Source organism: Acipenser ruthenus, chromosome 14, assembly GCF_902713425.1.
Source record: "Acipenser ruthenus chromosome 14, fAciRut3.2 maternal haplotype, whole genome shotgun sequence".
NCBI lineage: Eukaryota > Metazoa > Chordata > Actinopteri > Acipenseriformes > Acipenseridae > Acipenser > Acipenser ruthenus.
Window position 1 is genome coordinate 32,865,849 of NC_081202.1, and position 27,728 is coordinate 32,893,576.

The 27,728-nt window shown below is 38.5% G+C and overlaps 1 protein-coding gene across 3 annotated transcripts in view; it reads right to left on the reverse strand.

Annotated features, from left to right (window-relative positions):
• LOC117419371 (transcription factor ETV6-like) overlaps positions 1–26,607 on the reverse strand; it is a 42,589-nt gene extending 15,982 nt beyond the window's left edge. Inside the window, exons 1-2 of one of the 3 annotated variants that reach the window (XM_058986397.1) lie at positions 26,211–26,607; positions 12,525–12,651 (exon numbers count right to left, since the gene is read on the reverse strand). In XM_058986397.1, the coding sequence (XP_058842380.1) occupies positions 12,525–12,651; positions 26,211–26,243 (160 nt within the window). In that variant the 5' untranslated portion in view covers positions 26,244–26,607. The remainder of the gene's footprint in view (positions 1–12,524; positions 12,652–26,210) is intronic. The other 2 variants (XM_034032070.3, XM_034032067.3) reach the window with 2 other exon arrangements.
• Between the last annotated feature and the right edge of the window lie 1,121 nt (positions 26,608–27,728).

The window sequence follows — 27,728 nt, forward strand, 5'->3', positions numbered from 1 at the left end:
TGGGAATTGCTGCAGAAGAGCTGGGAAGACATGTCAGGTGATTTCCTGCTGAAACTTGTTAATCGAATGCCTCGTGTTTGTGAGGCTGTTATTAAGGCAAAGGGTGGCTATTTTGAGGAAAAGACAATTTTCAATTTTCTTCAACATTGCTTTGATACTCCTTATGTTTTGTTTTGTACATTGTAACATGTGTTTTCATTTTCAAGTATTTACAGAAACGTATACGACGTAAAACATTGTCAATTATGAAAAAAAACCTAGTTTCCAGCAAGTGTACTCAAACTTTTGACTGGTACTGTAAGACTGCAAGGAAGACGTTGTCCTATCGCAGTGAAACCCAAACATTGCTGATAAAGATCACTCTGTTTGAATCGTTCTTCTATTAGAAAGCCAATAGCCGTGATAAAATCCCCATTAACCGCAATACAATGCAAACAGCAGTCACTCAGTCTGCTGCAATAACAAATCACTGCATTATCTGTCTTCCATCGGTTCTGTATACTCTGAATTTGCATAGTATATGTCCCTGTTTTATTATCATTTTCCCCCCAACACATGTTTGATAAAGCCAGGGGGAGCGTTGCACCTCAAATTGAATGTGATTTAACTATCTGTAAAAAAGTTAGTACACCAATGTCATCTGTGTCCAGCACAAACATGCTGACCTTTGAACAGAGAATAAGCCTTGTATGCCTTATGCCATCAAGAGCAATGTCAAAATACTGGCATTCAGTGTTTTATAACTTTACTGTAAGTTAATATGTTCAGTTGAGTCTCTTATGGTATAAGAGTGCCTTCATGACGGAGGACTGTAAAGCAAGGCTGAGCGAAAGGAGACAGACAGGGTCAACTGGACACAATATTATAAAACTGTGGTCAAAGAATACAATGCAGAACTGAATGCTGTTACCCACGTCTTTAGAACGTATTCAGCTGGTAGTTTATCGTGCACGAGATGACACTGGAGACAGGAATGCTCTGCCATTTTGATTGGCCAAGAGCAGGCAGTTCTGAAGCTTCTCTATTCCCTTCCCTGCGCTACAACCCCTGCACTCTGTCAAACGTTTTGCAAGAACAACACTCTAGGACGGGAATCCCCTGCCCTGAATGAGAGTGTGAAGCAGTTCCTTTAACTGTAGCGACTCCAGCCAGCTTAGAATAGAGGAAAACAAACACAAAAACTATAGTGACTGCAGAAGAGCAAACTCAGACAAACCGAGGGTACTGGCACAGCAGATCCTAATGTTGGAACAACTTTATTCTAATTTCAGAACACAGGTTTAATACCTACAGTAGAAACACAAGCAGGTAACATACGGGCAGCAGTGTGGAGTAGTGGTTAAGGCTCTGGACTCTTGACCGGAGGGTTGTGGGTTCAATCCCCAGTGGGGAACACTGCTGTTGTACCCTTGAGCAAGGTACTTTACCTAGATTGCTCCAGTAAAAACCCAACTGTATAAATGGGTAATTGTATGTAAAATAATGTGCTATCTGTATAATGTGAAATAATGTATAATGTGATATCTTGTAACAATTGTAAGTCGCCCTGGATAAGGGCGTCTGCTAAGAAATAAATAATAATAATAATAAATAATAACATATATCCACCATTGTCATGGCTATATCCGAGTCGCAGGGGATTTTACCCCCAGCGGGATAGAAGAGGAATGGAAATAAGACTGATGATTCTTGGTTGTAAATCTCCCTTTCGACCGGTGAGGGCGCTAAGCAGCGAGAACAGAGTTCTTTGGACGGGCTGGTCTGACAGTTTTTTCCCCAGGGTCGGGAAGTCAGCCAGTCTGGGTGAAGGCGAGACTCCGTTGCAAGAACGTATTGACCCGAAAGGTAAACGATGTGGAAGCCGCAATGGAGGCAGTTTACCAAGGGGTTATGTGTGACTGCATAAAAAGGGGACGGTGAATCGCAATCTGTTCCTTCGCTTTGGTTAAAAAACATAAATAACCGAGAAGGGCGGAAAACGCCTGCGATTGTTGTTCGTGACTGTTTACTTGTTTTTTGTACTAATTATAGTTATTATTATCAGTAGACACTTAAGTTCCGGAGCTGTCTCCGAGGGCCAGCAAAAATCCGGAACAACACTGCACGGATTGTCACCAGATAAATCGTATCACCCACTTGGAGCACTACAACGCGCACCCAGGACTGGTGACCGTGATTGTATATTGTGGGAGAGATATCTTTTATTATTATTTGGGACTGCAACCCGTGTTATTTACCCTGCGCTTTACACATTATTGTGTATTGCCAGGGACTTTTCTTTTGGTCACCAGACCTGGACTTTAAAAATAAAAGCTCTGTTTTTTCCCCTTGGAATAACTCTGTCTGGTTCATTATGCACTTCACCACTCCTGCACCTGTACACAGTACACCCACTTTGCCACAGACTCTCACTGCAGTTTGATCCAGTCCTGGTTTTACTAGGAGTTTGATAAGACACATCTGAGCTTGTTACCTATAACACTGGGGTTAAATCAAGCTTCTAGTAAAACCTGGAATGGATGAAACTGTTCTACAATAGGTGTCTGATTTCCATTCCTGTACAATGAAAAATATATTATTCTCGTTCATTTCACCCAGTTTGCAGCAATATTTTGTATAAGGAAAAGCAAACTGCCAACAGAACCATCAAAAAAAAAAAAAGGTGCACGTAAAAGTAAATTCATTAATTTAACTTTATTTTAAGCTTTTGTACATTTTATTTTTTAGAAAATAAAAACCCTCATCTATTTAGAAACCAAAATTGCATTTATTTTTCCACTTCCAGAGAAATCAATAGGCCTGTCTGCCTCTTCCGTCCTCAGCTCGGCTGATGGGGCCCTCTATTTTTGCCTGTTGCACTCAGATAAATCGAGGGCCAGAAAAGAAATCTTTAGAACAGGAGCGCCGATGTCACTGAATGACTTGTCAGCTGAACAAAGCACTCCCTCGTGCAGCAATGTTCCTGCACTGACTCAGTTACAAGTCAGGCACGCAGCTCATTGGAGAGTGTAGCTTGTAAACAACACCACAGTGACAGTCAGCTCGGCTCTGCGGTCTCGCCAGAGTGCTGCACTTTCTGTTATCTTCCCCACAGAGGGGGCTGCCTGACTGGAAGTCTCCCCAGAAAGTCCGTCACAGGAAATTTCCTGTGGGGAACAGCACTCTCAAGATGTGTGATCAGAGTTCCTCTTCAGAAGAGACAAAAACAAACCAGCATCTGAGCGGAGCTGTTGCTGAGGAACCTGGCAGTCAGTGTAGAGGAGAATGAACCAGACACTGCATTCCTCCATTAACCCTTTTGAAACCATAGAATACAGTATTTTTATGAACTTACATTTTCATATTAGCAACTGAAGCCCACATTCAGAATCACTAATATTAGGTCAATTCATTAACATTGTTTTACCCATTATTGCAAATTCACAATGGATTAAATGGGTGTTGTGAGCTATGCTGTAACACACGGTTGGCTGCGAGAATACAAGCAAACACAGCTCTCTTTGTTTAGTTTTGGGGAACCCCTGATGCATACAAGTGCTGGGAACTGTAACAAAGCTCTACCCTCTGAACTAAAAAAAAACCTCCGCCCTCTCCGTCTTCAATAACAATGCATGTTCCAGTTACTGTACGCTTCATCGTCAGATTGATATAGAACCAAAATCAAACTAAATTTGAAAGCAAAAAAATGCAACTCCAAGTACCTGCTGTTTTATACTGTCTCTACGCCCCTTTCCGTGCAACGCATTGCTGCTGGCTTATCTCTGTGTCAGCAACATTTTTACCAGACAACTCTTACTTGCACCAGGTCCGATAAGGTCAATTCTATCCGTTTTACTGGCCATTTCCCAGGCAATAAAAAAACATTCTTTCCCAGATAGCAGCACATACTGCCCACATAGCAGCAACACAGTTGCATCTCAATCATAGTTCTGTACTTAGAATCTTTTCATTAACTCTTTCTTTCCAGTTCTGCAGATATATTGAACACACCAGGGGATTGTGTTTTTTTTTTTTTGTTTGTTAACATCTTATGTATTTATCCAGTGACAGTTTAAAACGGCTGCCTCTTTTTACAGACAGAAAGCACTTCATATAATGCGCTCTGCCCAGCAGGTTTCTGCTGTAACCAACTGTGAGATTTCTATGAGGCAAGCAGCTGGTGTGAAAGAACAGTAGCCAGCTTTCCCACAATGCACCGCTCAGCAGGAAGTTCCACAAAGTCTTCCTTAGCATGGAATTTCCCGCAGCCAAACAGACCGTTGGTGTTGCTTTATCAGCCTGCCGCAGCAAGCTGCATTCGTTTGAGAGCATGAGCAGAAGGCACACAGGCAAGCATGACAGCTGAGGACTGGCCTCTATCAATATACTGTATATCTACGCTTGGTGTATAAACCAAGTTTAAAAAAACAAAAGACTGTCGAACTCGGACGTTCAGTGAAGCATTACTTGGAATACTGGTTTAATCTGTTAAGTTCCCCCATGTAGTTTTAATTTTTTTTTTTTTACATATTTAAAAAAAAAAAAAAAGAGGTTCTACTTTTATTTATATAGTATAAATAATCCGTTCAGAAGCTTCCTCTACATACAATGTTATCAGTCAAACAAAAAACACTTTTATTGAATTTCTGTTTGCTTTCCTGTGCTATAAGATAACAGAACAGGTAACGTCATAGGCCAGAACTTGAGGGAATGTAAACAAACCGGACAGCCAACAGGTTATGGTTTCTGAAAAAGTTTGTAACAATCAGGAAATCCACTACCTAGGAATCATATTGAAGTATAAAATAAATGCCACACACGCCTATTGCTAAGCTAGTACTGTGGCGACACATTTATGGGAGAGTCTCAATGTCATTATTCAAGCACTATTAATAAAAAGTGAGCACTTCAGAGAGTCCCTCTCGCTACCCCACTGGCTCTGCCCTGGAATAGATTTCTCTACTGCAGCCCAGCCACATACAATGCCTTGTACAGTATCACTAAACTCCATGCCATCACTATATACTAGCCAAACATGGGTTCTTTCAATTAAACAAAAATACAAAACAAAAAACAGATAATCACAATATAACCCAGCAAAGACTCCAACTGCACAGCGGTTTAATCCAGTCCAGGGTTTCATTAGCACAGAACAAATATGGAATTTCTTTACATCCACTGGGGGCAGTGTTACAGAGGGGCAGGTTAATGGTTACACTCTGGTGTACCAGATGAACTTAGAGAGGACACATGTTCGAGAGGCCCTTTTAAGTCAATGGGATTGGAAGCGATTAAACAACAAGAATTTGTTATTCTAGTGACATTTCAATCTCGCAGCAAAATAACTGGCATTCAAATCAATCAATAACCTACTCTCTGAAGTGTGTTTTTTATGCTACAGTCACAGACAGAACTAAACTACAGCAAATGCCTTAAAGAGTCCTTTATGAAGGCTGTAAACAAATCTTTTATGTGGGCTGTAAGCAAGTTCTAACCGTGCCCTGCTGCTCATTTGCATCCTGGATCCCTGCTGTAAATCAGAGCTTGCTGGGGTGAGGATGAGGAGGAGCCAGGACCACAGACCACCCCCCACCACCATGGTGGAACAAAAAACAAATACCTGCCCATGTTTTGGGTCCCATTTTGATATCGTTAGGAAGTTAAAATCTTGAGATATACAGTAGGATTATATCAATGTTTATTTGTAAATAATGTAAATGCAGTTTTTTTTTTTCTTCACTTAAATATTGAAAATAAAATGAATTACAAAATTGGTTCTGTCAATTTATAAGAACCAATCTTTGATTTGTAATGAAATTGGGCTAAACCTTGACAAATGTAATTGAAGTGTGTAGAAATCAGACTAAGATAAAAAGCACATAGGCACCTCAATCGTGTAAAAATCACAAAGTACCTGGAAGCTGAATATATTTGTAAAATAACTTGACAGATTATCAGCTTATAACCAAAACCAAGCTAAGCCCAGGACACCTAAAGGAGGCTAGGGCTGTATGATAAAGGTTTGGTGAATATCGAAGCAAAATCAAGGCAGTTATCGTGTTCACCGTGTAGAGTGTGACAGAAGGACGCGATTGCCGCAGAAGGGTCCCCAGTTGGTTTTACAATTTGATATGGAAAACAACTAACCATTTCAGCAATAAGTTTGTGCTTCCACAATCTACATGAAACAGCAGCACAATAATGCCGTTTCCATTTTCTTTAATAAACAAACCGCAGAGGGAGCGAGTATGTGGGGGGGGGGGGGGGGGGGGGGTGGGGGGGCAATAATAATTTTCACATTGTTTGCCGAGTGGTGGGTGAAAACAGCTTCCCTTTCAGAAATGGTTCATTCAGACAGCACCATCTGCCCACTCAGGAAATTCCTTTAGCAAAGCTAGCTTCCAGGGTGAGGAAATTTCCCTCAGAAACATGGAGCACAACACATTCCTTTGAGCAGGATCACTGGGCCAGACCGATACCCTCAGCACAGCACAGGCGAAGCTTCTTAATTGGGAAAACTCTCACTTCACAGCCCCAGTTTGACAGTTTCAGCATTTCAATGAATTTCTTAAGGAGTGTGGGGACAAACAAACATTGCTTGACAAAATATCCGCCAATAATAAGAAACATTTTCAAGTATCTCACTAATCTTCCCACTATAAATCATCTTAAATCACTTCATTTTTTTATTATTGTTTTTATTATTTCACTTCTTGGCTTATTACAAAATAATTCCATACCCGTGTTGTCTTCCAGAATAGAGGGGTGACTGAATTAATGTTCCAATGCCCGGTTTAATTAGGCTAGTTGGCACTTAAACCCCACCACCATCCAAAAGAAAATCTGGCTAACAGTGACGCTGTTAACACAATTATCTGTAAAAATGTTTCAGTACAATAATTGATCAAGACTAAACAAATGAAAGACACTAAATGAAACATCACGATAAATTGATCCCAGCCATAGCACCAGCACACTGGGTATTTCAAAACTACAAAAGGACAAAAACAGTAAAGAGTTAAATGCAGAACCCAATTCCATTTGCTAATCTTGTCTAAGGTTCCTAGTTATGAAAAGACGCACTCATGAAAGTAACATTTTATAGTACAGATGACTCATTCCTTTACAGCCAGAAACACTCAGCAGTCACTTGAATTGCCTTTTACATTCATTTTGCTATTCTGGAGTTTGCAAGAACTTTGGGTTCTATTGCTCCAGTATTAAAAATCTGCCTTGACTTGGCTTCCAGCTTGTCTGGAGAACCCAAAGTGCTGGCATTTAAGATTCTTCAGAGAAGCTCGAAGCAAGTTCAAAGCCAGGTAAAGGTTTAGAGAAAAATGGATTTAAAACACTGCCGCTTTTCCCTTGCGTACTTGCAACATCTCTGCATTCTTTAATGCGACAACTTCAGTGGAGGCAATACAATATCTTCAAGAAGCGATCAGTATATTGTGTTCTAACTCTTATGCACAGCAACCTCATATGGGGATGGATAAATACTATTGATCTTTATATGGAAGACACAAATGGATGATGACCTCATAGGAGGATGCCACCCCCCGCCACCATACAAAAGATATGAAAAAAATATTTATTATGTGTCCAAAATGACTTTCAGCTATTTTCAATATTCCATGCATGAAAAGGTTAATAGTTTTGAGGGAAAAAAAACACACCACTAAACAAAAACAAATACAGGTTTACCATCACGCATGCGTCTTTATACAAGAAAACGTGTGACTTACGAAATGATTTACTGGAAGTATTTTGTTAGCCCTCAGAACTTGACACATGTCACATGGAAAACATTTAGCCTAAGCGCCAAGCTGACAAAGCAAGTCAAGTTTTTAATTGTGAAGAGCCTGTGCATGGTTTTAATTTATTTTAAAAACTCAGTCTGTACGTTCACATATTTCTTAGCCTTCAACTTCCAGTGTTGTGTCACGCACTCTCATAGTTAGATGAATTGTGAAATGCCACATTAAAGAATCATGCAAGAAAAGTTCTCCAACTAGCCTACAGCATCAAAGAACAAAGGGTCGATAGTCCCCCAGTAAAACCTGACTCATGCCCCCTTTCCAGTCAATGATGAAATTAAGGAAAAACATTCTTCACCCATTAATTTCAGCAAAAGCAATAAATCGGTTACAGATTTTAAGCACTTAAAAAACAAGTTTTAAATATTCTTAAAAGTATGTTGTATGCCAACTCAAACACTCAAAAAGAATTCTAACGTAAAACTAAGCCATGAAGACAACAGTTTTGGCTCGTGCCTTCAATGCAAACACTGCTTAGTTTCTTACTGTTTTACCTCATACTGAAGTCAATATCTCTTAGCACTGCTATTGGTATCACATCCTGACAATACTTTAAGCGCATCACAGAAACCAAGACCACAGGGCACAATTAGGACAAACTTAGGACAGAGTTGGAAGCACATCTTTACACAGAACAGGATCTTATTGGCAGCAAAGCATGTTGGTCACTCAAAATCGGCGGGGACAATTTCACTCTCCAGGTGAAATTACTAAGGAAATGTGAGACTTTCTTTATGCTTTCTATAACCTAATGTCGTACCAGATATCAGGCTTTAAAAAGATGATATGCTTGCTAAAAACACAGGTTTTCTTTTGAGACCTGTATAGTGAATGGATGTGTATAGTGTGAAAGTAAAAAAAAAAAATTGACGTCAGAAGAAACTTTGCTCTGGTGTAAGGATTAGTTATTACCCAAAACTGTACAATACACAGCATGTGAACAATTAACATTTCTACACAGAAGAGGGGAAAATAAACACATCCAGAGCTAAACTTATAAATACTAAAAGCAACTTCATAAACTCAATGACAAATATATAACTTGAAGGTGTTGAAAAAGACTTCCAGTAGAAATGTTTGCCATTGGATTTAACTCATTAAGTACCAAATTCAATTTTACTTTATGTAATTTGATAGGCCTACATTCTAAACAAATATTTCTTCACTGAAAATAATTTGTTTTGGCTACAAAGTGCTGCATCCTGTTTTGAAGACAGTCAAGTCAGATGTGCCCGTAATCAGATCAGTGAAACTGCAAGCTGGTTCAACATAGAAAATTGAGCTTTATCATCACTGTGGGGTGGAAAAAAAACCCCAAGAACTGTCATTTTTAGGCTTCAGTTTCTTATTCAATATAAAGGCGTCAAAAGCACCTGAAAGGCTATATTTGCAGAATTCAGTTATATTTAGACATAACTTTTGCGTTTAGAGTAAGACTAAAACAGGTAAAAATGCTCCAAAAAATTACAAAGTAGCCTTGATGGGTTAAGTTTATTTTATATAATAATACAAGTAAAACCTACAGGGGAAAGTTCTATACATATAAGATTTGCCCCTGCTAACCAGAGGGCTAAATCCAAACAGCATTCCTCTGATCTCAAACATGAATAATTGATGTCGATTACAAGCAGCTTCCTTTCCAGGAAATCTTCAAGCAGGAAGTTTGCCATCTGCTCACTCAGGAAATTCTTTCTGGGAAGCTTCCCACCGGCAGAAAGCAGCGTCTCTGGAAAACTGAACACTCTCCAGACCTCACGACACGGGGCAAAGGCGAGCAAAAAACACGGCTGTCCATTTATAACAACAAACCGTAATCCCCATTACTGAATCTAAGCCTCTGAACTCAGACAGGGCTTCTCAGTGCAGTTCAGAGCTACGGTTTGCAACTTTGCATAGCACACAACAAATCCTCCTAACTGATCAAACAAGCGTGTGGCTTTATTTAAAAGGTGCAGCGACATGATTTTAATATAATGTTGCACATCTTTTAAAAAGGATTTTACACCATTTTGAAAATATTCCGGTTTACAATTTTCTGTTTTGCAATCATAAGCTAAAGCTGAAAACACAGTGCATGAGGCAGTCATACTCCCTGCAGTCATACACCCAGGCAGAAAGCTTCATGGAGGGAGGAGACTTTGTTTGACCATCTGCAGCTATTACTACTCAAGGTAATGTACAACACCAGGTAGGCCTATGACGATAATGAATAATGCAGAACAACAGAGATGACTTGGAACTTGGAACAGTATCCGTGTTGTCCATTTAGGACAGCTTCAAAATCGGAGCTCGAGGTTTTGCTGTTTTTCCCACAGAACCAGTTTTAAAAAGGCCAGTTGTTCAGTACATTACAACTGTGGAACAATCCTACAGCAGAATAGGCACTCAATCATCAAATTAGTATTTTATATGAAGGGCATTATAAATATAGTGAGCGCTTTCAAGCCAGCCTTGGGACAAAACAAAAAGACATTCATTTGCCTGTGAACTGTCATGAAGTTACTTTTGGAGAGAACAATGTATTGAAACGTGTGCCTACTGTATGCCCAGTCTCCACTTAATTGTGTCCCTATGTGTTCCCTATCTAATATACAGGGAGAGCCACTTGTACTTCCTGAAGAATTTAGGATGACAAATCTCAACTACTGTAAGCAAACTTCATGCAAAGCAACTCAATAAAACGGGCTGCATTTTAAACTTGGTTTTATTTCTCCAACTCTGACCTGTAACAACATACACCCCGGGCCATGGCTGTGAATATACCTTATAACTAGACCACCATCAGCACACAGTTCATTTAATATAAAATGTATTTGATTTACATACAGTACATAAAAAAAGGTTTGCTCTAATTCTCAAATTAAATATTTTTTCCTAGAATGTCTTCATTTAAAAAAAAAACACTGCAATGCACAGAGTGGGCAGAAGTAAACTGTGCTGTATGAAATCATGATTCTTTACTGTATTTTTGGGCACTCCTTTTAAAAAAAAAAACAAAAAAAAAAACACAACACACCGCACAATTTAAGGTAAGCCCCCTGTAGCGTTCGTGTGTGTATGTGCTTGGAGTGGCAGATATTCTCAGATGAATCAATACTGTGCCAATGTAACACAGCCTGGCTGCAAGGCTTGCTTCATAAGTGATTTCCAATTGAGCCTGGCCGTCCTGCCCCTATCACCCCTGACTGTACACCTGCATCCTTTAAGTGGTTCTCACACTCCTGAGAAAACTCTTCAAAAGGAAGACCTGGGGACTGGGCAGCTGAAACTTAAGGTGGAACTGCCCAAGCTGCCCAGAATCACAATTATTAGTGCAGGGACAAATATTAGAATATCTAAACTAACACTGTTATAACTATTACACACTCTGTAGCGCTGAATTTAGAAATGCTAAAAGAAACTTAATAATTCAACGACAAACGTTTCAACTAGAAGACACTGAAAAAGACTTTTAGATAAAATGCTCATCCTTGAAGAGGACCCACAAATAAATAAATAAATAAAAATAAATAAATAGATAAACCCTAAAAAAAGAATGCCCATTCTACTGTACAGAAGTGTCCCCCTTATTCACCTTGGTAAGTACCACGGCAGTACATTATGCCAACGAGCAAGTCACATCACAAGCGCTGTAGTACCCAAAAATATTACGATTTTGAAAGAATGACGGATGACTGGGGGTGTGGCTTTTATATCCCATTTAACCCAATCAGAATCCTTGTTTATCCACTCGGAAGTCAGTTCATTTCAGAGCTCACTTAACCAGTACGAAAGTTAGTGCTTAAATATTCTCCCATATGTAAATAGACAGATCGGCCAGGTGAAGCTGTGTATACCCAGTGGTGTAGTGGCAAAAAAAAAAAAAGGTGGTGGTAAACTAAACTATCCTGAGGGTGCGCAGAGATGCCTTTAGATTACACGCCTGTCAGTTGTGGCGATCGTGCAGAATTGTTGGTTAAAGGTTAATCAGAAGAGATATTGCCCATCACTAAATGTGCCCGAGTCGCTTTACAGAATACATTGGAATATGCCTTGGCTTTAACCCTTGGTATAGCCAGGACTTGCTTATCACAGGAGTGAGTAAACACTGTTCCATAAATGAGAAGTGGTTAAGCTCAATTAACCTGTGTTTACACTTGGATCATAAATCTAAACTGTTCAGTAGAACTTGAAACACCAGTCCTCTAAATGTTTCTGTTTTGCTTTCTGAGCTACAGGTTCAAAGGATTAATTATTTTAACTTTTTTTTTCTTGAATGAAATATAGCCCCTTCATGACACTGAGTCTGATTCGGGTTGCTGAACACCAGGTTTCATGACTATCGAACTGAAGTTTATTCATATAGAAAAAAGCTTTACAAACAGGGGCCCTGTGCATCAGAGTCTCACACTAAAATTAAATAAATAAAACAAAAAAAACAACAAACAAACAGCAGTTTGTGTGGAAGTGTCCCTATAACTTTAAAATCACCTTCTGTCTCCTCACTGAAAGCAGGCAAGCAGGTCCTGCATGGCTACTTCCTCCTTTCCCTCCCGCTGAGGCAGCGTGTGTGTGTGGCCGTGTGTGTGTGTGTAGCCATCTGTGTGCGTGCGTGTGCATGGCGGTGTCTCTGCATGCGTGTGTGTGGCTCTGCGTGTGCGTGGCTGTGCTTCTCTATGTGTGTCTTTGACCCTGTGTGTGTCTGCGTGCTTGTGTCTGTCTGTGTGTGTGTGTGTGTGCTTTACTCACGCAGGTGGTCAGGCAGTCTCACAGGCTCTTCCTCCATCCTGCTGGCCCGCTGCGTTGGAACATGTACAGGAGAGGAAGTGGAGCTTGGCAGAGGGCTGCTCGGAGGTGTGTACGAGTTTCTTTCCTGCTGTGGAGAAACAGACAAGCTCTCCTTAACAGCATACCCAAATCACAGCAAAGAAATGACCACAGGTTATTATGTATACAGTACATAGGCTATTATTTCTTAGTTTTCAATTTTTGGAGCTTGTAAAAGGACAAGGGTCTATAAATGGATGAATTATTCCTGCAAGTGACACCCAAAAATTAAATATTTACTATGAACGTTGTTTCTCCTTAACTGCAGTACCATTGCACAAGTGGGACTACTTACTGCAGGACTCGATTTTGAAAAAGAAGGCACCACAGTGGCGTGCGCCTTGCCGTGACTTATTAGCAAGGCATGCAACAACTTTCAGATTATATAGGCTACTAATTGCGATTCAATAAACTAAAGACCACAGATCCATTCACAACTGTACGCCGCTTTGCTGAAATACCGTTTCAACTCTTTCCCTGCTTTTTACTGGTTGCAATTTTGGTTTTGGCCTTCTGTTTTTTTTTTTTGAATTTCTGTTTATGTTGCAAAGTCTCTTGCATTTTTTCAGTTTAAAGTCCGTAATCAACACATATTTGTACAGATAAGACTTTATTGTTTTAGAATATACACGTACAAAATGTTAATAAACATTATAAACAAAGCAATTTCTGTAACTATTGCAGTAATAAGGTGTCGCGGAGGGGACATCTAATTATACTTTCACTCTTTTAAAATAAACCATCAAATGAACTATACAATACATATTAAAAACATCATTTTAGCATATTAAATGTTGCTTTAACAAAAGTTTCAGATGTAATAGAAATATTAAGTTCCGTTTCCTCTTACAGTACTATAATAGATGTTTAGCTGTTAAGAAATGTATTGGCTTTCTCTGTTTTATAAAATGTACTGTAATACATTTGTGACGGAGGGGACACCGCAGACTGCAGCAAGTGTATACGTCTATGATCAACGATCGATTTCACAAGGTAAGATCATTTTCTTTTTTTTAATAAATTGTTCACAAATATACCCTGCCTTTCCATCCAAAAATAATTTAGACATTTTAAACATGTTTCGTTGGAGTAGCGTAACATATTTTACATACAGACCGGTATGTGCAATGCATTAATATCTAAAGTTTGACGTAGTACCTTTTCTATCGTAATCTAAAAAGCGCTTTTTTCTTCTACTAATCTCATTTTAAAATGTTCCTCAACACATTTAAAGTAAGCACGCACAGCACTCCCAAGGGCATGCATCCATCCTGCTTCAAGCACTCTTCAAGCACTCTTCCTGTCTGTCACAGCTTCTCTGCAGTGCAATTAATATGTCCCATAGATAATTTGTGTGTGTTAAATAGTTATAAATGCATTACCTTGAATCAAAATATTTGTTATATTGATTGAAATCTGTTTCTATTAAATATTAAATTCTGTAAAATGTTACCATCTTGTCTGAATTATCAATACAACATTGATGTATTCATAATTCAGACAAGATTGTAACAATTAGGTGTTTACGTTTACATATATATATATATATATATATATATATGACACACACACATATATATATATACACACACACACACACACATACAGCTCTGGAAAAAATTAAGAGACCACTGCAAAATTATCAGTTTCTCTGGTTTTACTATTTATAGGTATGTGTTTGGGTAAAATGAACATTTTTGTTTTATTCTATAAACTACTGACAACATTTCTCCCAAATTCCAAATAAAAATATTGTCATTTAGAGCATTTATTTGCAGAAAATGACAACTGGTCAAAATAACAAAAAAGATGCAGTGTTGTCAGACCTCGAATAATGCAAAGAAAATAAGTTCATATTCATTTTTAAACAACACAATACTAATGTTTTAACTTAGGAAGAGTTCAGAAATCAGTATTTGGTGGAATAACCCTGATTTTCCAGCACAGCTTTCATGCGTCTTGGCATGCTCTCCACCAGTCTTTCAAATTGATGTTGGGTGACTTTATGCCACTCCTGGAGCAAAAATTCAAGCAGCTCGGCTTTGTTTGATGGCTTGTGACAATCCATCTTCCTCTTGATCACATTCCAGAGGTTTTCAATGGGGTTCAGGTCTGGAGATTGGGCTGGCCATGACAGGGTCTTGATCTGGTGGTCCTCCATCCACACCTTGATTGACCTGTCTGTGTGGCATGGAGCATTGTCCTGCTGGAAAAAACAATCCTCAGAGTTGGGGAACATTGTCAGAGCAGAAGGAAGCAAGTTTTCTTCCAGGACAACCTTGTACTTGGCTTGATTCATGCGTCCTTCACAAAGACAAATCTGCCCGATTCCAGTCTTGCTGAAGCACCCCCAGATGAGTCCAATTTTCAGCTTTGCCCAACACCTGGTCATCTAATGGTTAGACGGAGACCTGGAGAGGCCTACAAGCCACAGTGTCTTGCACCCACTGTGAAATGTGGTGGAGGATCGGTGATGATCTGGGGGTGCTTCAGCAAGGCTGGAATCAGGCAGCTTTGGCATGAATCAAGCCAAGTAGAAGGTTGTCCTGGAAGAAAACTTGCTTCCTTCTGCTCTGACAATGTTCCCCAACTCTGAGGATTGGTTTTTCCAGCAGGACAATGCTCCATGCCACACAGCCAGGTCAATCAAGGTGTGGATGGAGGACCACCAGATCAAGACCCTGTCATGGCCAGCCCAATCTCCAGACCTGAACCCCATTGAAAACCTCTGGAATGTGATCAAGAGGAAGATGGATGGTCACAAGCCATCAAACAAAGCCGAGCTGCTTGAATTTTTGAGCCAGGAGTGGCATAAAGTCACCCAACATCAATGTGAAAGACTGGTGGAGAGCATGCCAAGACGCATGAAAGCTGTGCTGGAAAATCAGGGTTATTCCACCAAATATTGATTTCTGAACTCTTCCTAAGTTAAAACATTAGTATCGTGTTGTTTAAAAATGAATATGAACTTATTTTCTTTGCATTATTCGAGGTCTGACAACACTGCATCTTTTTTGTTATTTTGACCAGTTGTCATTTTCTGCAAATAAATGCTCTAAATGACAATATTTTTATTTGGAATTTGGGAGAAATGTTGTCAGTAGTTTATAGAATAAAACAAAAATGTTCATTTTACCCAAACATACCTATAAATAGTAAAACCAGAGAAACTGATAATTTTGCAGTGGTCTCTTAATTTTTTCCAGAGCTGTATATATACACTACCGGTCAAAAGTTTTAGAACACCTCCATTTTTCCAGTTTTTATTGAAATTTACGCAGTTTAATGTCTCAATTCATTCTGAAATTAAAGCATAGAACAAATAAACAATTGGAGATAAAAAATAAATCATGGAATCGTTTTGTTTAACAAAATTTAATCTAAATTTTTGACTCAAAGTAGCCACCTTTTGCAGATATAACAGCCGAACACACTCGTGGCATTCTTTCTACAATGGAAATCAAATATTGTTCGGAAAGTTCTTCCCAACACTGTTGCAGAAGTTCCCACAAATGTGTTGCACTTGTAGGTTGCTTTGCTTTCACCCTTCTGTCCAGTTCATCCCAAACCAGCTCGATGGGGTTTAAGTCTGGAGACTGTGCTGACCATTCCATGACTTGAAGCCTACCGTCTTGTTCTTTTCTTCTAAGGTAGTTCTGGCATAGCCTGGAGGTATGTTTTGGGTCATTATCTTGCTGTAGGATGAACCCCTGACCAACTAGGCGTATACCAGAGGGTATTGCATGGCGCTGCAAAATGCTGTGGTAGCAGTTTTAGTTCAGGGTGCCACTCACTCTGTGCAAGTCGCCGACTCTGGATCCAGCAAAAGAGCCCCAGACCATCACGCTTCCTCCTCCATGTTTGACAGTTGGTGTCACACACCGAGGAACCATCCTTTCGCCTACTCGACGGTGTACAAAAACCCTGCGTGATGAACCGAAGATAAGATAAGACCTTCTTCCAGTCTTCAGTAGTCCACTGGCGGTGCTTCATGGCCCAGGCAAGCCTCTTTTTCTTATTTTGCCATCTTAGCAATGGCTTTCTTACTGCCACCCGACCTGTCAAACCTGCAGCTCGAAGTCTTCTCTTCACAGTTGAAACTGAGACTTGCTTACTTCGACCAGTGTTAAGCTGTGCTTGAAGCTGTTGTCCTGTGAGCCGCCTATCACACAAGCTGTTGACTCTCAGAAACTTGTCTTCTGATTCTGTTGTGGCTTTGGGTCTGCCAGACCTCTTCCTGTCAGAGTTTCCTCCAGTTTCCAAGTGCCTTTTGATGGTGTAGGGAACTGTACTCACTGACACCTTGGCTTTCTTTGCAATTTCTCTAAAGGAAAGACCTACACTTTTAAGGGTTATAATGGTCTGTCTTCCTTTGTTAATTGCCTTTTCCTTGCCATTATGAGAGCAATATACTACTTCCTGCAGTACAATACTGTCCAAATAATGCTTAAGAGGGTGTAGTAACACAGTCTGTTCCAACACTGCTTTTATACAGACAGAGGGTTTGTAAGTAATCAACAAAAGTTGGGACACCTGTAGGAATTGTTAGCATCAACTTTCAAGGCTTAATTTACTTCCATTGCTGCAGAACAGCTGTAAGTTGTTAACCCATTACTTGTTCCCTGAAAAAGGCCTTTTTGTATAACTCTGAAATGTACATTATTTTTCAGTTTTTGGTATCCTAAACTTTTTTTTTTAACCTCTGGCAGTTTACCGCTTACCTTTGTACCATTTTAGGTTATTCACTGGACTTTGAACTGCTTAAATTTCAATAAAAACTGGAAAAATGGGGGTGTTCTAAAACTTTTGACTGGTAGTGTATATATATATTTGATGAATGTGCGTGTTTGTGGACTGTGAGGTATCAGGTTTTATTAAACAATTTTTTGAAAATCTCTGCTGTGATAAATATGAGAGCAATTATCTTTTAGACATTCAGTACCTTACTGCAATCCCTCAGCAGACACAAACCATAATGAACCGATACGTATAATATGAAATAAACAGTTGCTAGATTTTACTGACATTTGACCTGTTGATTAATAGATACAATTAAAAATACCTTAATTAGGTGTCATACACTCACTAACTAATAGCATTCATTATTTACACCTGTAGTTAGGCTGTTAGTTTATTTTAATTAAATATTTTTTGAAAAACTATTCAAACTTCTAAAGCCTGTTTTCCTATTTATTAAACAACCAGAAATAACTTGTATATGTTATCACTCACATATTTACTGTTCTCCTTTATCAGATGTCAAACCGTATGGAAAGGTCAAGAAAATACAGCGCTACGCTCAAGGAAAAGCCAACTAAATGGGAAGAATATAAAGAGAAAGAGAGAAATAAAAAGAATGACAAAAGGAAAGATGGATTAACCAATGAGCAAAAAACTAAATGAAGCGCCAAAGAAGCTGAGAAGGAGAGGAAGCAGCGACAAAAGCACAAGAGCAAAATCTTACTCATGACAGAAAACCTGGCTCATACATCTAAACCGCCATCTCCTTATATTACACCTCAAAGTCTTGGTAAAACTGTTTCTAGGGTGAAGAAGACACTTCCAAGAACTCCCACTAAAGCAGCTAAAGTTTTGTCATTTTTAGTAGGAAACTGGACACCAGAAAGACAAAATAAGGTCTTGGTTTTGTTAAAGAAAAAGTCCAATAAAGTAAATCTTCTCAATCTAGAGAGTGAACAGTAGAATGGTGCACTGTGAATTGGCCATCAACTTGGTGCTTAATTTCTTAAGAGATGACATCAGTAGAATGCTTACTTGACAGAAAGATGTGATCTCTGTTAAACAAATGAGGATGAGAGTATCGTCAAAAACGGCTTGAGGCGTACAAGCTTTTCAGTGAATACAAAGACAAAATTAAAATTGGGAAATGGAAATTTTGTGCACTGAGGCCACCTAATGTGTTACCTATGACAAGCAGAGATCATGAAGTATGCCTGTGCAAATACCATGAAAACGCACGAGTGCTCATTGAAGGTGTTGGAAAGGTCATTACTTCACTGCGCAAATCAGCCAAAGAAATTCTACGTCTCTCTGTCTGCAGCATGGAATCTGCTTCATGTGTTGACAGAACTTGTCAAAACTGTGGAGCAGACGCAGCAGTGGATCTTCTATATAATTTGAGTGAAGATAAGGCAGTATCTTATTACCAGTGGCAGACAGTAGAGGATGGAAGGGTAAAGAAGATACTGGTGGATGTCACTACAGAAGAGTCCAAAGATTACCTCATAGGGCAGCTTGAGCCTTTTGCTCGACATGTTTTTAATGCTAGAAGACAACATAAGGAGCTAAGATACCTAAATGAAGTTCTGAAACCGTGAGAAATAATAAAAACTTCCAACCGAGACATCCGCGAGAGATCATGTCTGCACATTGGTCAAATGCATCTGTAACCATATTTACTGCAGTAATTTACTACAGCAATGATAGTGAATTATTGCACAAGTCATTTGCAGTTGTTTCAGATGAATTGTCTAATAAGGCAATTATTAGAAATATACAGCAAGAAACTACTGTGAACAAAGTGCACTACTGGAGTGATGGGGGTTGGTTCCCAATTTAAAAATCGGTACAAATCGGAGTAATATGTTATACCATGAATCAGATTTCGGATCATCAGCTACATGGAGCTTCTTCAAAACATCACATGGGAAAGTTGATGGTGTTGGTGGAGAAGTCAAGCATTCTGTGTGGAGAGCCATCTTGCGGAACCGTGTGGTTGTCCAGAACGCAGAGGATTTTGCAAAGGTTGCACAGGCCGAGTGCAAGAAGACCCATGTCCTCTATTATTCCAGACTTCAGATAAGAAGCACAATGGAAATGCTGCAAATGAGATGGCAGAGAGTAAAGGCCATCCCACATGCTCACTCTGTGCACTTTGTTCAAAAAACAAACACTACTACCCGAGTAGCATGAAATTAATGTTTTATGTTGCAAGATATCTGTACTGACCACCAGCTCCTTGAGCTCCAGAGTAACGCTAATGCCAGTGGCATAACTGCGCCTCCACGCGAGCCCGAGAGAGAAGAAAAAACAGCAAATCATAAACAGGCCCCCGCATTGGTGATTAAGGCTGGAGACTTCGTCACAGTCAAATATGTTGTGAATAAGACAGAAAAAAAGTTACCTAGCAGAAGTCAGAAACACTGAAATTATCCAGCATCTTCAAGAAGAAAAGCTTTACCATGTTGATTTGCCATGATTCTTAATAACAACATTTAAAAAAAAAATGGACAAAGAATTAACAAAAAACACCAGCACTCAGGATAGGACGAGTTTGTCCCCTCCGCAACATCCCCTCCACAACGGCATTAGCTTATTTATACTTTGATTTATTTAAATAGTTGTACTTATTTACTTGCATGAATTATATTAAAAAGTATATACATTATCTTAATAAAATAAGTTTTATGTTTATTATAAGTTCACAGACTTTAACTGCAGTTTGAAATTTTAAAAAGCCTTTTTTTTTTCTGATGTCCCCTCCATGACACTAATAAAAACTTGCTTGTTTAAAAAATAATAATAATTGAGTTTTTGTTTACTATTCACATACTCAAGTAAAGCTGATGTTTATTACAATTATGAATAATAAATTACAATTAAAAAAATTAGGTTAAAAAAAACCTGCCTCTGAACGTCCCCTCCGTGACGCTCGGGATACTGTGGAATGCCCTCAAAATTGATTAATCAACAAACTTTTCATTAGTTTTCCATTAGGATTTTGCACTCAGTCAGTGAGGATTCAATTATACAGTTGCACGCCTTTCCTATGTTTTCCAGCGCACAGCCACCAGAAAGTGAGGTGCACGCTGTGTCGCTAGGCAACCCGATGCAACTTGGAGCGTTGCGCGCCTTGACCAACAAAACATGAAGACTGCTGAGGCGAACCAATTACTTGCAAACATGGCTATGGCAACTAGAAAATGCTTGGTTTTATTACAGGGGCTAAGACCACCAATCCCACTGAGAGGCCCAGGACTGAATATATTCAGGTCAGGATTAAAGGACTGAGAGAGGAAAGCGTACTGCCATGTCAACAGTCCCAAAACAAAATACAATACAAAATAAAATAAAATAAGGTAGAAATATATTTTATAAACACCTGCTGTGGTGGGAAATAAAACCTACAATAAAAAAATCAAACCACAGAAACAGTGCAATAAGGAAATGACTTGATTAGATGATCACACTTCTAAAAGGTGTTGCCCTTGTTATCTTGCAGTTAACTCTCCAAATAACGCATACTTCCAGGCATCTTGCAAACACAAGACAAAGGCAGGCAAACCGATCAAACACTGACAGCTGAAAACCACAATGGAGTCGGTTCATTACTCACCTTACTGCATTTAAAATGATCAGTTTCCTTTACTCAAACTGATGTTTTTCATTGCCGTTTAAATAATAATAATAATAATAATAATAATAATAATAATAATAATAATAATAATAATAATAATTATTATTTTTATTATTATTATTATTATTATTTTAAATTCTCTTTCATTAATAACTTGAAATTGCCTAAATAAAACAAAAGTCGCTGAGTAACGGTTATTTCCTTCAAAATAATATCGTTCAGAATAAATGTGGTTATTGAAATAAAACAAAAGCTACAATGATAACGGGTCTGCAGTCGGTAGCCATCCACTTTTCTAAAATTTCTAAAAGAGTACTCTGTCGAAAGTGACGGGTTTCATTTGTTGTTGTACTGTTGTTGTCTGTAGCAGAAGAACTACTAGAAAGTGTATTCCGAGAAGTGAAAGCATGTTTAGCACGCATGCAGGTAGTACAGCCTCCTACGGGTGACGCATATCTAGAGATGCAGGGGAGGAGCCCGAATACACAAGTACAGCAACACTTTCCATCATCTTTTCAGACAGCTTGAGGAGAGCTGTGTGTTAATTAAGCAAGCTATACTGTGGCACAAAGGCGTGTGTCGTTGTGGGGTACTGCCACGCCTCCAGCGCATTACACTCTGGTGTACCAATGTTCCACTGATATTTGGCATAATCTTGCCCTCTGCCACTGAATGAAAGCGTCACAGAACAGGACATCCTGCAAAGTTCATAAGAAACACACTACGCTACCTCTGCAGTGTCCTGTGGTGACCGTATCGCAGCCTTATGTTTTTTGCCGCATTTGACTGTATTTATTCATTTTTGATCACACATCATGAGTAAGTTGTCTTTCCTGGGCAAGGGTAGGGCTGACTGCACAGCGACCCCCAGGGAACGGTCCAGCATCCTATTCTTGGTTCACAAGGAACCAGGCAGCAAGCCAAAAAGCTCACTCAATAAGAGTTAAAAACAGTAAAACAGGCTCTTAAGTAGGGTTGGACGATAATGACATTTTCAGTTATCAATTATCGGCTGTAAATTATCACGATAATCATGATTATCGGCTGAAAAAATAACATATGTAAAATGTCTTGGAATTTATCAAATTTAAAGCTATATATACTTGAGCAACATGACAACTGCCTCTACGAGTTTAGAAGAAATAAAACTAGACAATTTTCAAAAAGACCAGCATCTTTAATAAAAGTTATGAAACAATGGTTGGTTACAAAAAAGCACAAATAATATAACCAAATATTTGTTTGGTAGCTTTTCAACTTTTGAAATATAGGCTACTCATTAAAAAAAGTGTTTTAAAAAAAAATAATAACAATAATTATAAATTGCGATTAAAAAAATATCAGCTTTTCCACACTGCCTACAGACGGGCTTATTACCTTGCGGATCACTTTCTGTCACTCCAAAAAACTGCCATACAGGACTGATGCTGTTTCTTTTTTCTAAAATCTTTTTGGAAGGCTTGGTAGTTTCTGCAGTTGCCATCGCCATTAGCTCACACGTTTGCCTTTACTTAGTGAATCTTACGTCACATGTTACAACTTCCCACTACGCAGCGCGCACAGATCATGTGTTGCGCCTCACGCACAGTTAAGTCCTGTCTTACTGCTTCAATGCAGAGTTACTGTTACACACAAGCATATCATAGTGGGTAACGGACGATAAAATGATTATCGATAATTATTTTTCAACGCAATACAATTATCGATGCAAAAACATTATCGATAATATCACGATAATCGATTATTGTTCCAACCCTACTCTTAAGTATATTGCAGATGTTAGCCTTGTTTCCATGGAAGAACTGCTTAATAGCATCTGCTGTATGTTTTCATCTTCACAACATTTCATTTCTCATCTGTTTAACGTCCCTTTAAGTGTGTCTTCTATCATTCTCAGATATCTTTTGCAGCATGGAATTATCCTAAAAGCAACTTGGCACAGCAAATGTTAAGTGGAGTTTTTTTTTCTTTTTCTGAGCCCACTTTAACGACTCAACGTAAAAAATAGATATCATCTACTGGGATTAGAAAAATAAACCGTAGCAAGGTAGTACTGGCGGACTGTCAATCAAAACACAAATCAGCAAATCAGGCTACGAGAGTAATGGCATTGGCAGCAAATGCAGCTTCTGCGATGGAAACAGAAATAAAGCATTACAGCAGTCAGCCTTTTGGTGCGTTGCCCTTTAAGAGAGGCGGGCTGTGTGCGTGTGTCAGTCAGCTGCGTGTAGCAGTGACGTTTCAATACACCAGTCGAGAAAGCTTTTTTATTGTGCAATGTGTTTATATGATGAAGCGCATACTTGCAGATATTGACAGCGTGCTGTTGTAGCTTTTAAATGCATTTGAATTAAACAAAGCAAGCTTCATAAACGCAATGCTTACCGGCCGTTTGTTTAAAATAGCCGAAGCAACATTTAAACCGAGCTGCTTATCGGCTGTTGGCAATATCAAGAAAGAGCGCAAAGTACTGTGGCAGAGATAAAACAGAACCAGGGAGACAGGGACTTCTAGAGTTAAGAAAGAAGCCATCAGTTGCAGGTTACCGTACATTTACAGTTTTTTTTTTTAGTTTTTTTTTTAAACTTTGCTTGGAGATTGTTTATAGCAAACCGCATAGCAACACTGTATAGCCTAATTAATCTAGTTTACTTTTAAAGCAAAAAACGTCCCCATGTTTGAAGCAGTTTGCGTGTTGTTTTTGTTCACTAACCTATTTATGGATGTTTAAATGCTTTTTCTATAGATGTTCACAAATCCAACTTTTTCACATATCCGCCTGTGCCCCAGTCCACAGGGGGTCTGATATGCGACGTTGTACTGTATTTACAAAAATTACATGCTTTTGGGATATTTAAATGTGTTCATAGATTTATTTTTTTTGCTTAGGAGTTGATTGAATCTGTACTATGGGCTGAGTTTTGAGATGAAGACTTGTTTTTTTATAGAAACGTTTTCATACTAACTTTTGTACTTGACAACATTAATTTCAAAATCCAGCTGATGCCTATGATTAATAAGTTTTTGTGACTAATTTAGACAGCGCTTCTTCCAATTTCATGTCACAAAAATGCAGCAAAAACAAAGTGAACGAGACGACATTAAAATGACACAAAATGAAATACTTTTATGTCACACGTGTTTAACTGTCACTGAAGTCAACATTTTATAGGGTCAGATATGCGAGTGCTGACTATAACATGTTTCAATATTAACTAAATCAAGTTATTAAATGTATTAATCTTGTTACATAATTGATTTATTACAATGTTTGGATATACTGTTACTTGATTGATTACTCTCTTGTTCACAGTCATCAAATAATGTTAGAGTGTTTTGTTGGAAAATAAATTTAAAAAAACAACTGTTTTTGCCCGATTCAGATTTTGCTGGTCATGTATGTATTTTCAAAGGGTTTTCTTTAGGTTGGGCTGCAGCAGTGGAGGGGTGGGTCTGCTTCATTGTCTTATAGGGCCCAGTAAATCCAGATTTACAAACTATTCCAGTAGCAATGTTCCCTCCTAAACTGCTTCTATAAGCTGCATTAGAGGTGGTTTGAGAAAAGCCCACCAGGGGTATGTGGCAGTGATTTCTCCTCCCTTTGAAACTTGTGTAAGGTGTCTTTACCGTGGGAGGAGCTGCAGGGCAGGGCAGGCCTCACTGCTCTGTGATCCCCAGTATAAACACAGGCTCCAAACAGGATTGCAGGGCAGCACCACTCATGTAACATTTATTTACCTGCTTATGAACTAGCCCAGCATATTTTCCAGTTTCATACAACACACATGATGCGTACGACCCTAAACCTACCAAGGCTCATTACAGTACAGTGGTTGTTTAACCCATACCCCCCCATCCTTACAAGGGAACTGTATCGTTTCAATGCTTCATTAAGCACTTGCGCTTAACATGAGGGAGCACAACGTTTTCAGGACCAGGTTTTGAATAAATTATTACAAAGTTGTCAAAGTTTTGATGACCTTGACATGTTTTCTCCATGTGGGGTGGGGTCCTAGATAAATAGCATTTGTAACATTTGAAATCTTGTTTCAAGGGCTTTGCAACATGGAATTATCCTAAAAGCAACTTGGCACAGCATATGTTAAGTGGAGTTCTATTTGGAAAATAACTCATGTTTCCAGCCAAAACAGCACGAGGGACCCTAATAGATGTGGACCAACATGCAGCAGAGGGCTGAGGTATAGTATGGTACCTTTAAGCTTCAAAACAAAGAAATGCGTTTAAAATGAAAACTTATACTACACAATGATAACAGCAGTCCTTAAAAAACACGAAGGCACTAGAACTGTACCGTGAATTAATGAAAATATAATCGGACAAAGGGAATGTATTGTACAGTTTTGTTTAAAAATGAGAAGTACTTATAATTCCCATTAAGTTCTAGTTTATTTCCTAATTTTGGCATACCAGCTGTAACTGGCATCAGCTTTTCTTGCGCAAATAAGTTTGTTCAAGTGATTTTATTACAATTGTATCTGTTAGGTGAAGTTTTCTATATTTAAAGTACTGTTGATGAGTTCCAAAACATTACACAATCCAATACAGTTTTTACTTAATCGAATATCGTTTAAAAGCGTTTAGTAACTTGACATGTTTAAAGAAATCATGCATAGACGGGTCATTTTTTAAGGGTGGTGCATTTCCCTATTCAAAGAATGTACTTATTCAATCAAGTGTCCAGTTTTTGTTATCGATAGAAACAAGAAGTAGTCAGTAAAATCAATGAATTACAAAAACGATAACAAAATGTCTAACAATGGACTCTGTCCAAATAAATTGCTGTTGTTGCACAAAAATGCACAATTACGATTCTTTTTAAAGAACATAAATAAATAACTTCTCGTTCGTCTTCATTTACAGAATATAATGATACACTGCCTGTGACGCTACCGCAGTTCAAACCAAACTCGGCTGTTGTTAAATACACAGAACAGTAATGTAAAAACAAAACGAAACAAATCGTGCGCAACTTCTTCAGTCAAAGTAAAAAAAATAGATCAGTATTTGTTCTCATGATTGAAAACCATGCTACTTGCTACTTATCCAGCGTTGTGTACATTATTAAATCTCCAAACCTGCAACAGATGAAAACTAAAAACAAATATAACATCATCACTTCAGCGCGCAATAATCAAACTAAGTGTTTATCCAAAGAAGAGAATATATAATCAAAAGAAAAGGTGCATCAGGTTTAAAAACTCTGTAAATACCTTTATTGTTAGTTGGAGAGGATCTTTAGACATGTCTCGTCACGCACAGTTTCAGGAAGTTCTCCGGTTTTTTTCTCCTACTTTCGTCTTCCTTTCCCTTTTTTCCCCCCGTGAAATGTACCAGAAAATCCTTTACATCCGTCTTTCGTGGCAGTACTGCTTGCAGAACGGGCGCTCACATATAAACACGGGTGTACGACTAAGTTTTGATCATTAGTTTCTTTTTAATGTGCAGCACCATCCTGACTACGCTGTTTCCCTTTCTAATTGTGTTACATTTTGCGATCAGTCGCGTTGTTGCTTGCAGCGTCTTCCTGGAAGACACACAAACTGATTCGCTCATTGATCTGGTAGAAGTGCCGAGTTGACGTGTATTCCCACCACTGTGCACGCTCTCTTAAAGGGGAAGGCTACCCAGGAAATGACCTCTCGGGTTACAGGCAGGAGGAAATTGGGAACTGAAGAGCGCTTTAAACCTATTCATATATATATATATATATATATATATATATATATATATATATATATATATATATATATATATATATATATATATATATATAAGGCATAACATGATCTGAGACATCTGAGGTCAAAGTCACAATAAACAATAGTTTCAACCTTCCTAAAATACATTATTTTTAATCATTTAAACATTTTGTGTACATCCCAGTTTTCCCCATATATATGTATATATATATATATATATATATATATATATATATATATATATATATATATATATATATATATACATACACACACACACACACACGCACACGCACACGCACACGCACACACACACACACACACACACATACTCTGAGACATATGGTCAAAGACTAAATAAACATAATTGTTTCTCATATGAAGTATTTAATAAGACAGGATAATAACACAGTGTCTCACAGCAGCTGTTTTCATTTACACTCCATTTAAAATGTTAAATATACTGCAGCTATTCAGTGCTGTAATAGTTCCACATTTATAGGCTGTCATCATCTATCTCCATGTTTCAGAAAAAGGAACTTATGCATGTAGCTTCCTAGCTGTGCGACTTCCTATGCTTTCCCTGGCTGTGTGAAGCTAGCAACAGTTGCTGGCAACAATAAGCAACTTCCGGTAGGAGCAGCGCACATTAACTTCAGAATAAAAGCCCCTTGTGGAGAGCAATTGTACATACATTAAACAGTAAAATACATACAAATAGCATAGATATGAACATAATATGGACATTTTTTATTAATAATTTCTCATCTGCTTAAACATAATCAGAATAATTGCAGCAGTGTGGAGTAGTGGTTAGGACTCTTGACCGGAGGGTTGTGGGTTCAGTCCCCAGTGGGGGACACTGCTGTTGTACCCTTGAGCAAGGTACTTTACCTAGATTGCTCCAGTAATAACCCAACTGTATAAATGGGTAATTGTATGTAAAAATAATGTGATATATGTGAAATAATGTATAATGTGATATGTTGTAACAATTGTAAGTCGCCCTGGATAAGGGTGTCTGCTAAG